The sequence below is a fragment of the Cryphonectria parasitica genome (assembly GCF_011745365.1).
Source record: "Cryphonectria parasitica EP155 unplaced genomic scaffold M406scaffold_9, whole genome shotgun sequence".
NCBI classification, from domain to species: domain Eukaryota; kingdom Fungi; phylum Ascomycota; class Sordariomycetes; order Diaporthales; family Cryphonectriaceae; genus Cryphonectria; species Cryphonectria parasitica.
Genome location: NW_024468917.1, coordinates 585893 through 599361, shown reverse-complemented (window position 1 = coordinate 599361; position 13469 = coordinate 585893). Strand labels below are relative to the sequence as shown.

The following is a 13469-nucleotide window of genomic DNA, read 5'->3' as shown; positions in this document are numbered from 1 at the left end:
TCAAACTGTTATTGAATCACCACTTCAGCTCTCTCATCCCACCACTCCTTGTCCTTCTCTCTAGGGTCTGACCAGCTCGTACATAATCTCAGCCCTCATCGTGTACTTGATGCCCTCCACGACATCATCCCCAGCATGTGTCAAAAGTCTCTGCTGAAAGATCAGCACACGGCCAGCCTTGGGGTCTACATCAACTTTCCGCGATCCATAGTTGGAGACAAAAGACGTGGCCCCTCCCACAAGCTCGGCATCCTCGCCAGCCTCGGCCACCGAGTCGTTCAGGTACAGATGCAGGGTGAAGAAGGTCTTGAACTTTTTCCAGCCGACTTCTTCGGAATAGTGACCGTCGCCGTGGGCTACAATTACAGGTATTCATCAAGTCTATATCAGCCCATCGAGGTTTCAAGAAGAAGGGGGAAGAACGCCGAAAAAAGAGGAGGAATAATCAAATGAATATTTAGACTCACGCTTGAAGAATTGTCCCTCGCCATACCGCAGGAACCTCATCCTCTTCCCGAGCCCGACCATCTCCCACCTCTCCTCCTTGCCTTTTCTGGTGATGCCCGTCACACGATGATCCCCATCCAGCACAGCCAGCTTCTCCATCAAAGTCTCCCCTACATCGCCCTGCAGACACCTCGCCCACAGACGGTCCACAACCTCCTGGCAGTCCCACACCAGCCTGTCCGAGTTCCGATACCCCGAGTCGAGAACCTCCATCCCCGCCCCCGCCGACACCATTGCCGGCCTCCAGGGGTCTTGGAGACTCGACGCCGAGTTCATACGTTCCACATCGACGCTCGACTCGGCCAGGCTCAACAGGGTGCGGCATTCGCTGGGCGAGAGGACATTGTCGAGCACCACCGCGTACCGGTCCTCGTACTCGGGAAGGGCGGTCTCGGTCCAGTCGATCTGGTTAAAGGTGATGGGTTGGGCGTCAGGAGGAAGGGAGCCGTCCCTGGGGAGAAAGTCATCTGGGATTTTGACGTCTTTGGAAAAGTACTCGACCACCCTAGGCTCGCCCTCGGGGATCTGGTGGGCTTTGGCGTTTTCGGAGCGAGGATCGGCGGCGGGAGTTCTGGATTTGGATAAGTTATACATATTTGTTTGTTTGAAATTTTCTCTTAACCTTTGTTGAAGGTAAGAAGACACAGCGCGGGAAGAATCCTCCTGGGCTTGTCAAGCTGAGGAAAGGTAGTGCTCGACCAGTTTGATGATGGATGAATGTTAAAGGTGTTGGCCTGCAGTCCTTGCTTCGGTGAGAACAATACGCGCGAATGATGGTAATTATTTATACCCGTTGGATAAATTGAAGGGCATTCGCACTCTCCAAGAACTCAGAGAACAAAGAATTAATTTGAAAACCATGGAGCGGTGAGTTTATTAAGGTGTTGCCTGGGAGGCAACTACAATTTTCAGCGGGGCGGAGATGAGGCACAGTGATGTGATGAGTGTGGGGAAAGGGCCTCTGGCCGGATAGAAATGCCACATAAGAAAGTGAGCCCAAGAACAAAGCCCATCACTGCACCATAGCATGTCCTTGAATAGACCTCCATTTATTGCTGAATTCCAATGAATATGGACAAAAACTCCATCTGTTGCTCTCTTTTCTGCAACAAGGTTCCCTATCGCCTAATCAATCTTTCATACATGGCAACTTCTGCTGTTCCCCGCGTGCTCTACATGAATGCCTCCTAGGCAGCGAGATATCAAACACTAGGCCCAGTTTTAAAGTGGGCGAATCGGTGTTTTCTGCGCAGACTTGGTGTGATTTTTTTGGTGAGTCAAATCTTCCTTTCTGTTTCTTTTCTTCTTTCTCTCTATTTCTATCGCAGTCGTGAGTACCAATGAGCCGGAGAAAATGCCGTGGGTCAGCTAGAAGAGTCGTTCAAGAAAGTGATTAGCTGAATTGCGGCTGAGTACTAATAATTATGACTATTACGGTAGCAATTATGCCCAGTCAATAATTGCTTGGAAAAGGTACAACATGATAGGATTAAAATACAAAATACAAACTAATACAAAATGCCCTGAGATGCACACCATTTGTGGTTCAAAAATCGTGCTCGAATTCTTTTGGTCGTGACGGGATTCCTATTCTTGGTCTTGGCGCATGTTCAGGATTGTTGCCCGCCTCGTCTCTCCCAACCCCCACCGCTTCAAAATTTCTGTGTAGTTCCCGAGCTCGTCGAACAGCTTTCCCCATCGCTTGCTATTTATACGCGCCCCATCTTTGGCGATTTATCTGAGAATGTGAGAATGTGAGAATGTATATATACATAAAAGCAAGTAAATGTAGGGTCTGCCCAGGCCAATGAGATACACCCGCTTATGGTATATTGGCATTGAACATCCGAGGTTTTCAGAGAGAGGAGTAAAGGTTATTATACATTCACTTAGTGGACCATACCTGAGGGCTCACTGTCTCAACCGATCTACTGTCAAAGTCAACACTGTACAAAATAAAGAATAGCATCTAATTTTTTATTCAAGTCTTATTCCTGTCAAAGCACCATACGCAATTACGTTGAACCTTCCCATGGTCCCTGTCCAGCAATCGAATGAAAAGCTGGGTAGATGGATCCCATTCATTTTCGTTGGCGGGACCTCTGGAGACATAAGCAGCTACAATGGGAGATGTATCAAGGGGAGACTCAGGTCAGATCTGAGCCACTAATCAATTAATTGATCATCAGTTGGCTGTTGTAATAAGCTAAAGGCTGCAGTGATGCCCCCAGCAGCTCAGTGAATCCAAAGAGGACGCAGAATGGTCTTTCTGCCACCTCAAGTGTGAAAAACAAACGCTTGCGGTGTAATTGACTAACACTAAACCTGAAATACCACTAAAATGCGAAGATCTGGCAGTGCTGCCAATGAGGAGGAGGCTGTGCTGAGTGAGCTACCTATTGAAACGAACCACTACACGTACATGGACAAGTGCTTATGACGTTGGAAAAACAACCCCCCTCGCTTTCCCTCGGATGATCGCATAGCCACCATCAAGGGCTCTTATGAGCCACAATGAGCCTCATCTCAAGGTTAATCAATGGCAGACTACCCAACGTCGCCACACACCCCGTGCTGGGAGAAGGGGGCTGGCTCAGCTTACCTGGGAGTTCGCGATCAGGTCTCCTCTCTATCAGAGGGCCATCGCCAGGTATTTTACGAATCAGACAGACTGATAAATTGCATAGCTTCCCTCGGTGTATTGCTATATTCATATATGAATGGCCTCCTCCATTCCGCACTTCTACCAGAATTCGTTTTGTTTCAGTGTAAACAACGCGACGCCTTACCAACTGCCGTATATTCAAGAACACGCTTTATATCACTCGGAAAGACGAGCGAATTAATCTGCGCCAATCGCTTTATTCCACCACTCAGCCCCCCGCCCCCTCCCCCAAAATGTTCGAAAAGCAACAAAATAAGATGGCCTCCCAGTTCCCTCCGCACTTCCGCATCCACAGAGAAGGCTGGCGGAGGAAACATTGCTACCTCAGCCCGTCGAACGGCCCGATCCTCTATGCGGTCTCGCTGCACAGCGGGTGGTCAGGCAAGCCACACCTCGTGCTACACAACGGCCCAAACGAGAACTGCCCACCACTCGCCACCTCCAAGATCAAGACCAGCGTCTTCAACAATGGAGATGCGATAGTAACGCTGTTGCCTTCCCCTGGGTCCACAGGGTCGGCGGTGCAGGAGCAGGTCGAGTACCACGGAAGCTCGTTCGGCCACAAGACCATGTTTTTCTCCGTAGAAGTGGGCGCGACAGGCCGGAGAGAGACGTTTGAATGGAGGCACAGCAGCGGGGCGGAGGTCGGCGCGCTGGGTGGGTGCGGTGATGGGTACAAGCTGGTCAGGCTCGCGACAGACGCACCGGGTGCCTTACGTCAAAGGGGCGGCGCTACCTCGAGTGATGGCAAGGAGATTGTGGCCGTGTGGGCAGCACAGAGCCGCCGGCTCAGCACGGGGTTCAACTTTCAGTTTCTGGGGACTGGTTCCAGTGGCGTGCTTGGAGAGAAGTGGGCGGCCATGGCTGTGATGTCGGCCTTGAGGGGTTGGGACCGGATACTGAGGCAAAGAGCGCAAACAGCCGCTGCCGCCAGTTGATGAGTGGAGTAGGCTCAACTATTCCATGAGTAATTATGCTTTGGAAAGATCCTGAGTGATTTACCAACTGCTCCGTCCTATTGCTTTTGGATTTCGCGGTGGAGAGGCAAAAGAAGGGTTGTCTTCTGCCTTGTCCATTGTAAAACTATCCAATATGATTGCGAAATCATGAATTTCCATCACATGCGACCATAGGTAGTGGAAAACTTGGGATCCCGTCTGCTCTCCCCTAAATAAGCCACTAACCGCCGGATTAGTAGTTAAGTGGGTGACCATTAGCGAATACCCGGTGTTGCATGTTTTTCTTTTTCCCTTTCTTTTTCTTTCAGACTCATCCTCCTACAAACAGTTGTTACAATTACTAAGTATTTAATGATTTTCATTGCTATGAGCATGGCTGGGAACTGCAAAGAATTTGGCGCTGCTAGTACCAGACAGCATTGCGAAGGTTCTAGATGTCGTTGGCCAGACTTTGGGCACTTTCTCCTTCAGACAGTCCACTGTAGTGGACTTCCCCCTATACCATAGTAAAACGTTCAGCAGCATAAGAATACATCAGGTGGATGCACCGTCTTGCTACGAGGCAGATGAGGTGACTCACAGTTAAACCAAGTGTGGGGGGGGGGGGGTTTAATTAGACAAACACGCAGCACACAACGCGACCTCTGTTCAAGTAGAACTGGTGAACATGACCTCACGATACTGTGCCAATCTCAGCGGGCTAGCTTTCATCGACTTCACGTCAGGGCTCTTGTAATCAATGAATGCTCTCTGAACTGAATTTTGGTCGTAGAGTGTAGTTATCGAACCCTCCTCTTGCCTCCTCGAAGTAATAGTTGGATTATCACGCTTTACGAGACTCCATTGTTTCCCAATTCTTAGCCATATCCATCCAGACAGGGCCGTGATAAAGGGCTAGTCCTCGTAAATCACATATTAACTCCTTCAAAACCACCCTAGACAGAATTCTTCAGTTGAATGCAGTATTGATACCCAACGACTGGTCCAGCAACCCTGCGATTCCGCCAGGTCGGAATCCGAAGGAAATAAAACAAGGAGAAAGGAAGAAAAAAAAAGATAAGAGGTAAGGGGCAAACAGGAAGAAGAAGACAGGAACCCGATTGCTCAACCAAGAGCCCATATGAAATGAGGGCCAGCTTGTGCAAATCATTGTAGAGTTCGGACTTGGGTTTTCACTCGCTGACGCCGATCCTCAGTCCCCGTCCATGTCTAACATCATACCCAGTCCTCCTCTCAGTCAGGTCTTCCTCAGCCGGCTTTTCTCTCCCGCCGCCGATCGAGGCATATAACATCTTCTTCGCCCAGAATTTATCTCTCAAGCGGGCCTTGTCCAGGCGAACTCCAGCACGGGAAATTGTCCGTGGATGTTCTTCGCCTGGGCATCGCTCCACACATTCGCCAGCAAGCCCATGAGCTTCTCGAGCAGTTCCTTCTGAATGGCGCTGCTGGCCAGCTCGGCGATGGAAGACTTCAGCTCGTCCGAGGCCATGTCGTCGAATACAATGCGCTTGAGGTCCTTGTATGCAAACTCGCAAGCCATGTCGGAGGGTCGAGAGATGACGAAGATGGTGATTTTCTTGACCGTGGTGCGCAGCATGTTCCACTGGGGCGCCGGGTGGTCGGCGGCAGCCACCTGCAAGCCGTTGCAGAACACGGCGAGGAAAGTAGGACCTGGGTTGATGGACTTCTTGGGCCAGGGGGTAGTGATAGCCGTGGTGACAATCTGCAACAAGGCGCGTAGGTCCACGATGATGTGGTCCACGTGGGTGGCGGGGTCCTCGAGCCAAGAGCGAGTGTCGTCAGGAAGTCGAACGAAAAGAGCAGAAGCCGCGACGGTGATGTATTTCTTTTCCAGATAGAATATGTCTTTCTTGCCGTTGACTTCGACGGACGAGGGCTGCCCCGCGCGGCCGTCCCGCAGGTACTGGACTGAAGATAGAGGCCAACGTCTCCGTAGGGCCCTCTGCATGGAGATTCGCGCTTGTCGGCACACGAGTCCGATTGTCACTGCAACGCGTGAGGGTGGAACTGGGTTGAGGTTGTGGCAGTTGGTGCACCTGTTTCCCTCGCCGACGACGATGATACGCATATGCTCTTCCAAAGGGAGTGATGCCTCCCAGATCCTGTCTTGCACCTCGAGTGGCAGGTTGGCGAACAAGGTGAAGGTGGTAGGAGGAAGCTGGGGTCTCTGAGCGTTCGAGACCGGTACAACAGATACCGACCCAGCGGAGGCTCCAGGCTGAGGCTCCAGGGGCTGGGTATCGAGAGGAGTCTGAGACGAAGCCATAGTTGCGATTTTGGTTGCGAGGATGGATAGGGATCGTTGATCAAACATTGAGTGGTTGCAAAGAGCAGCTTGTGGCAAGTAAAGCACAAATTGTTTTGGGAGGAAGAGTGAGGGTACAAAGTGGAAGGCAGACTTCTTTCGTGGCAGAAAGGAGAGTTCACAAGAAAGCAGAGTTGGTGAGACAGACAGCAAATAACTCCCTGGTGGTCGAGTTGAAGCATTTTAGTGGGCCTTGACGACACGTCCATGGGCAAAGGAACTCAGAACCAAGGGTTATGGCGTTGAGACGAGAACTTGCTGTGTTGATTTAGGAGGCAGCATTGGTGTTTGGAACAACAAAGATTTGTTATGATATTCATTGCTCAGGTTCCAAGATGTTCATGCTCTTCAGGGCACTGGATTCTCAATCTGAAAGAGAACATAGACTTCCATGAAGTCGTGGAGGTATATACACCACTACTCACTAAACAGAGATCATCGTGTGGTGAACAGTTTTGGACCTCTGATGAATGATCTGGCTAGGATGTAGCAGATGATGCAACAGTTTGATTCCCTACTACTCAACTGGAATTAGAAAACTATCAACATCCCCTTCGAGATCTCTGTGGGGAGGTTAGATAATTCACCCTTGATATTCTCTAGGGAACCTGATTTGCAGAGAGCTTAGTGGGAAAATTTATAGCGTGTTGAAACAAGGAGGGGACATAGAAAGGTGAATGCACACAGGTATACGGGAAAGCATCAATACCTAGATGTGTCATGATATGAAGAGGTCTCTAGGGTTTTCTTATGTCACTTGACAAGTGCTTAGCTAGGATGAGTAATTCAAATCTCGAAGACAAAAGCTCAATGAAAACCGTCCTATTGTAAGAATCATTGGTAGGTTCATTATTATCCTGATAACAATATACTTTGATAGCACGGCAACAAGAACTGAGAGGTGGAGGAGACTATCCTGTTGCAAAGCCTTGTGACTTTTCGTGGTGGTCAGTCTTCAAGGCAAGATTGCCAGAAGAGAAACTTCTGCATGGTGTTTATATAATTGTGACCCAGTCTCAGACTTTCCGTGATAAATACAATGCCCCAACCGTTTCAGAGATAGGCCGAGATCAGGTGATGGCGATACACATCGGCCATGGACGATCTATCATGACATGAATCCCAAGTTCTGTGTTCAACGAGCTGTTGCGTTTTCAGAGGTAGACAAAGCTGTAAAAAGAGCGTCTGAATCTGCTCCAGGGTGATTATTGGCATCTTCAAACAATGGGAGATACCAAATTCAGAGTCTGAGCATAGACTTGTGTGGCGTTCCATCTTTAAAGGAACAAGCAGTTTTTCTTTTGTCCAAAGAGGACGAGTCTTCTCGTGCCACATACCGTCGATTTTGTAATTTCCGCCGCAGATAAGCGCCCCGTCATATCAGCGAGAGTTACGCGAGAACTCGATCGATGGTAGATTGGATCCCCCAGCCTCATCAGCTTCGAAATATCTGATCAAGCCCCTCATTAACGACCGTTGGACCAAGCTTTGATTCATGAGACAATACGAAGCAGAAACATGGGGAGACAGTATACTGTGCATTAGGTGTGATTTTTCGTCGTTAGGTCTATAGTCTTTCATGCCTGGGAAGCTGTCAGGGGGGATCGTCTGGATAATGAGGGCAGGAGTAGGCCTGACGGTGGGGTCCCCAGCTCAACCTTTCACTCTTTGCTGCCAGTTATACGACAACTCTACCGACCCCCTGCGATGATGAGGTCTGCCTTGACGACAACTGCCAGAAATGGTCACCAATAACATGCCATCACCTCGGATTTCAGCCTGACACAACTCCATGATGCTCCTCTTTCTTCTTCTGCTCCAGCTCCAGCTCCTCTCTCAGTTTCGTCGCGGCTTCGACATCTGCCTTTTGGCCCTTCTTGCGCTGCCTCTCCTCGTACATCTCGCGGCTCCTGAGAATGCGCTGCACGATGGTACCCGCGTTGACTTCCTGGAAGGTGTGCGTGCCGATCTCACGGTAGATGCCGAGCTCCTTGGGCGCCGTGTACGGGTCGTAGGTGAGCGGCATGAAGGAGGTGGGGCCGTGGTATACAGCGTCTGGTGTTCCCAAGGGAAGAGAGGACAGGTAGGCCTTGGTGGGGGTGAAGGGAGCGCCAAAGGTCACGGCGTTGACGTACTGCTGTGGTGTTAATATTGGAGAAAACCCTGGGCTGAGTTATGGACACCAAACCTACCTTGCATTGCAGCACACACAAGCCACGCTCGTAGATGTTCATGATGGGATAGTTGACACCCTTCCAGTGGTTAATCACCTCGTCGTCGTGAACACCCGCGACCACATAGACAGGGGAGTAATCCTTGTCCCAGCCCCATTCGGCAGCCAGCTTCTTCTCCTCCTCGACGACGAGTCGCAGGAACTCGATGTGTCCGCTCGAGAACAGATCAAAACCACCATCGACATACACCACCCTCTGGCCAGGCTTGGGTCTGGGCCCCTCAAACAGCCGCACGAAAGTCCCCTTCTCGTCGACCCCGTCATGCCCCTGCTTGGCCTCGAATCCGACGCCCTCCCAGAACCACACTGCCGCCCCGGGCGCCTTGGCGCTCTCGTCGCTGGCGTAGGCCCTCATGCGCTCCGTCATGGCGCCACCCTCGGCCCGCCTCTCAGCCTCGCTGCCGTGGCCCTCCTCGCCGCTCAGGGTCCGCCGGAGTGACCTGATGAAGTGCGTCCGTGTGCACAGTAGCATGCGGCCCACCAAGTCCGTCGTCGAGATGGAGGGCGTCCGCTTGACGACTTTGAAACGCCCGGCCTCCTTCACAAAGCGGTAGCAGTCCTCACCGCTGCTGTCCGAGGTGATGTCGTCCCCGTGGACGACATATCGGCAGCCGTAGTGGGTGATCCAGGAGAGCTGTGTCACGTAGGGGGCACGCGCGACAGAGCGGGTCACCCAGCGGCAGGCGTCGACGGCGGCGATACTGAAAAAGGGTAGTGTTAGTGATGTCAGGTTGTCATCTACGCCGAAAGGTTGGTGAGGTGCTTTGAAGAAAGGGTACGGGGGCTCTCACCGCTCCTGCAGATCCATCACCGTAGGTCCCTTGTTCTCCAGGATGGACTCGTCCGAGTGCACACCCACGTACAGCTCGTCGCCGAGCTGGCGGGCCTGCATCATAGCGCCAGCGTGGCCTTCAGGAAGGGAAACAGAGGTTAACAGAAGACAGACACCCTCTCACACGAGGTTTGGCGCGGCTGAGACAAGGCAGAACGAACCATGGTGGAAGAAGTCCCAGCAGCCGTCGACCCAGATGCGGCCGTCGAGCAGTTCGGGTGCCGCCTCTCCTGGTGGGGATGTAGGATCGATTCCTGACATTTTTGGGCTTAGGAAGAGGCTAATTGAAGTATCGTTGAGGTTCAGGCCGACCAGGCAATTCAGGCGGATGAATTTTCTCGGGATGGAATTGGCGATCTGGATGAAATTCCAAAGAAAGGGGGCTCAGAACAGCCGGAGGTAGTACTCAATGGGGTAGATGAGACCTGGGCATGATGTATAGTAGAGGTTAAGCTTGTAGCCCTCTCCTTGTTGTAGCGCTGCCATTCGACGCGACGCGACCCAAACTTGCCCCTCACTGGTGATTTAAGTAGAGTGGATCGTCATTTGTAGCCGATGGCAACCGTAAAAAGAGGTGTTGAAGAACAGCTAGGTAGAAATGGCAACCCAGAACCGAGGATAAATTAGAGCAAGAACTCAGTATACTTCTTTGGGAGCATGGTTACATCATGAGATCATTTAGGTGGTAAACTGCTCTCATACGTTCGTCGTAGGTTGAGGAAGGCCTGGACAGCCAGCTGACGATTAGAGTTAGATCTCTTTTGGTAATTAATCAAAAGGCTCCATAATGATACGTATTTTCTCCTGCGATTACCATCTCGGTGGAAAGAGCCAATATGATTTTGGCGAACAGGCAACTGTGTTTTCCTCGGATACTAGAAATGTCAAAGGCTGAAGGATGACAGCCTCTTCACGGCTGCACACACAAGTATGCCAAGCACCAAGGAAAGTCATTGGCTCCCACAGCTTAGGTACCTTACAGCCATGAGTGGAGAGGCGCTAAACCTTGTTACAAGAATTTTATGCCTTGACAGATCCCAAAGCATGTGAACCAGGGCTTCTCACCTACGACTGTACGGGATGATCGTTGATGCATGAGGCGTGCTGTTCCACCTGTTATTTTATAATCAAAGTATTGATAAGAGGACCGAGAGCGAGAATGTCTACTTCATTCTCTTTTCTCTTCCTTCTTTTTAGTTGTTGTCTTGGCCACAATATGGCTCGACAAGCACGACAACTCCCTGCTGCTCATCGTCAGTCCGACTAATCTTTACAGCGATCGACCACTGTAACGGTACTTGGGCTTGCCGCAATGACAGGGTTGAACTTTGAGTCTCTTGAGAAAAAATCACTCAAAACAGGAAGTAAATCTAAACCTCAGTTCACCTGGCAGTGACTGTGGAAAGTGACACTGCCTGCGAGGACCATCGAAAAGTCCTGCGGATCAATACCACACTCAAAACGACCGCACATAGACAACAGTCACACGAACAGCATACACACTTATAAAAGAAATCTGACGTTCAGAAATTAGCAGCGCCTATAACAGCATCTACTATAGTGGAGGGGGCCAACGGTGCAGTGGGGGCTGAACTGGTTGACACGCGGCACGAGCACCACCTCGATGACCCCCTAAATATGCAGGAGCGACAGCAGCAGGCGTCCGGGCCCAGCGGCGGCGGGTCTTTTAGGCCTGCCGCATTGGGCCCAACGACGATTACTATCAGCGACAACGACGTCCTTGTCTCATCATCCTCAACCAACTTCAGCTACAACTTCGCCCTCACCTCAACACGCCCACAAACTCCAAAACGACCAGGCCAGGGTTCAAGACCAGCGACAGCGGGTGCGAACGGCGCAGATACTTTCGGCTACGGCATAGCGCTTAGTGGTCCGTTCCAGGAGTCCGAGCCGTTACTTCGTCGTCTTTCTCCTCCTCCTCCTGCTGCTGCTGCTGCTCCTCCTGCTCCTCCAACAGAGCAACCGTTTCCGTCCAGTGCGAGTGCCAGTGGACTCCGCAAGAACAATCCCGGTCGCAAGTCCTCCCTCGGCGCCTTTTCCTCGTCGGCCCCGCCGCACGCCCAACAGTCTACCTTCAGCGGCCTCCGTCGCCGCGCAAAGTCCTCCTCTGCCCTGAGGGACAGGGATGGCCTCGGCGAAGTACAAGGCATAGGAAGCCGTCCTCGCAATACCAGCAGCAGAACACCTCCCGCGGTAGCGAAAAGCCCCTTAGAAACCACCGTCAAGGCCAGCCCGCCTGCGCCCATCCCTCACAACCACGCGCCGACTCCGGCAGCCGAGTTGAGCCGCAACACGGACAGCGCATCCTCCTCCTCCTACCACCATTCTGCGTCGCGTCCAACCGGCCTGGGCTCGAGGGCAATGGATCCCACGGCGGCGTTTATACCGGGAGGCGGCAGGATGTTAAGCAGGACCGGGACGAACCCCGCCAATGGGTTTCCCCTGGCCACCAGTGGGGGGATGATGTTGCCCCCGCCGTCTGCAGGGGCCCTACAGGGAGAGTCGAGTATGGTGCACCAGCATATACAGGAGATGGCAAACAAGAGGATATCAACATTAGAATACCTGCGAAAGGCGTAAGTGTTGCTTCTCCGCCCCTCTCATCGACCCTTGACTGAACCAGACAATCTCGCCTTATGTAGCCACGAGGGCCGCGTCTACTGGTTCAACACAGTCCTCTTCGACAAGCCTGACCTCGCGCGCATGCCCTACTTTGACAATCGGCGCCTCGCCCGGCGAGCCACCAACTACTTATTACTGGGCCTCTCCCTCCCGACCGTCATCGACCTCAACTCCAACACCCCGATGGAGTTCCTCCGTACCTTTAACCTCCTCCTGAGCGAGTTCGACTCCTTCCAGTCTCTCCACCCCGAGACTGGCGGGCCCTCCTCCGCCCTCGGCAGGGCGAGGATCCCCAACCTGAACGTCTTCCGCCGCGCCACGCCCTCCGCCAAGGCCCGGCGCAGCAGCTCCGCCAACAACGAGATCCTGTACGAGGACGGCATGACGGCGGCGGCGATGAACGGCGTCGTCCCGGGGAGCGCGGGAGTCCCGGGCGTCTCGAGCGCCGCGGGCTCGGCAACCTCCGTCATGAACGGGCTTGGCGGGTCCGCGAGCGTCGTCAGCTTCGGACAGAGCGAGGCCGACCTCCTCCCGGGCGAGGAGTACGTCCACCTGCTCACGCCGAGCCTGCCCTTCGACCCGGACTTCTTCGAGACCTTTGCCACGCTGTGCGATGTGCTGATCGATGCCTACACGCGCCTGCTGAGCCTCCTGCCCACGCCGAGGGAGTGTAATGCCGCTGTTGCTGAGCTGTTCACCAAGGCCGACTCGCGGGTCAGGAAAATCATCGTGCAGGGCGTCGTTAAGGAGTTTGAGGAAACCAGCCGGAATGGCGTGAGGACCGAGGTAGCGAATGTGGGCAAGATCGTATTGGGTGGGTTAATGTGAGCGTGCACGATGGTATGGGGGGTGATATACGAAGAAGAGGAGGGAGGGAGGGGGGCCTAATGACGGGGTAACCTCTGGATGTGATGATAACATTTGCTGGGGGTCTTGATTTTACTGTCTGGGCTGGAGTTCAACGATGAGATATCCATGGCACTGGGGAGTCTTTTTACTTTCTTCTTTGTTTTTGGGATGGCAATGATATATCCAATATTACGAATATTCATATGTTCAAATAGACTTTTCTTGGCTGTGGCCTCCATGTATTCTTGGTTCGGCCCCGTACACTGAAGGGGCTTCACTGGTCATGACGACGACGAAGATTAACGGTGTGTACAACAAGAATCAGATATGCTGTCATTTACTATCTAGGTAGAATAAAAGACAAACCAGTAGGAGTATCAGAACAGATATCAGAGTAGGGGGGATGTGATAACAAAAGAGTTGTGAGAAGGAAAGTTCATCAGAAACCATAACGC

At 52.2% G+C, this 13469-nt stretch overlaps 6 protein-coding genes across 6 annotated transcripts; 2 read left to right on the top strand and 4 right to left on the bottom strand.

The window, feature by feature from the left end:
- Positions 1-60: 60 nt before the first annotated feature.
- Positions 61-1101, bottom strand: M406DRAFT_342808 (uncharacterized protein; the record flags this gene model as incomplete). Its single annotated transcript, XM_040921803.1, has 3 exons — positions 61-356; positions 468-958; positions 1004-1101. 3 exons carry the CDS (start codon positions 1099-1101, stop codon positions 61-63), a joined length of 885 nt encoding a protein of 294 aa, XP_040771571.1.
- A 2209-nt stretch (positions 1102-3310) lies between these two features.
- Positions 3311-4151, top strand: M406DRAFT_358241 (uncharacterized protein). The gene has a single exon (XM_040923839.1). It carries the CDS (start codon positions 3406-3408, stop codon positions 4108-4110), a length of 705 nt encoding a protein of 234 aa, XP_040771570.1. The 5' UTR covers positions 3311-3405; the 3' UTR covers positions 4111-4151.
- Positions 4152-4276: 125 nt separating this feature from the next.
- On the bottom strand, positions 4277-4431 carry M406DRAFT_20531 (uncharacterized protein; the record flags this gene model as incomplete). The annotated part of the gene is made up of 1 exon (XM_040915461.1): positions 4277-4431. A coding segment is annotated over one exon (155 nt), but the record flags the coding sequence as incomplete, so codon positions are not given.
- A 1015-nt stretch (positions 4432-5446) lies between these two features.
- Positions 5447-6418, bottom strand: M406DRAFT_73067 (uncharacterized protein; the record flags this gene model as incomplete). The annotated part of the gene is made up of 1 exon (XM_040925605.1): positions 5447-6418. The coding sequence occupies one exon, from the start codon at positions 6416-6418 to the stop codon at positions 5447-5449; it is 972 nt and encodes a 323-aa protein (XP_040771568.1).
- A 1813-nt stretch (positions 6419-8231) lies between these two features.
- On the bottom strand, positions 8232-9783 carry M406DRAFT_267427 (Nucleotidylyl transferase; the record flags this gene model as incomplete). The annotated part of the gene is made up of 5 exons (XM_040917878.1): positions 8232-8591; positions 8650-8937; positions 8980-9391; positions 9482-9599; positions 9684-9783. 5 exons carry the CDS (start codon positions 9781-9783, stop codon positions 8232-8234), a joined length of 1278 nt encoding a protein of 425 aa, XP_040771567.1.
- A 2223-nt stretch (positions 9784-12006) lies between these two features.
- Positions 12007-12993, top strand: M406DRAFT_268335 (uncharacterized protein; the record flags this gene model as incomplete). Its single annotated transcript, XM_040917928.1, has 3 exons — positions 12007-12119; positions 12186-12533; positions 12585-12993. The coding sequence occupies 3 exons, from the start codon at positions 12007-12009 to the stop codon at positions 12991-12993; spliced, it is 870 nt and encodes a 289-aa protein (XP_040771566.1).
- Positions 12994-13469: the final 476 nt, after the last annotated feature.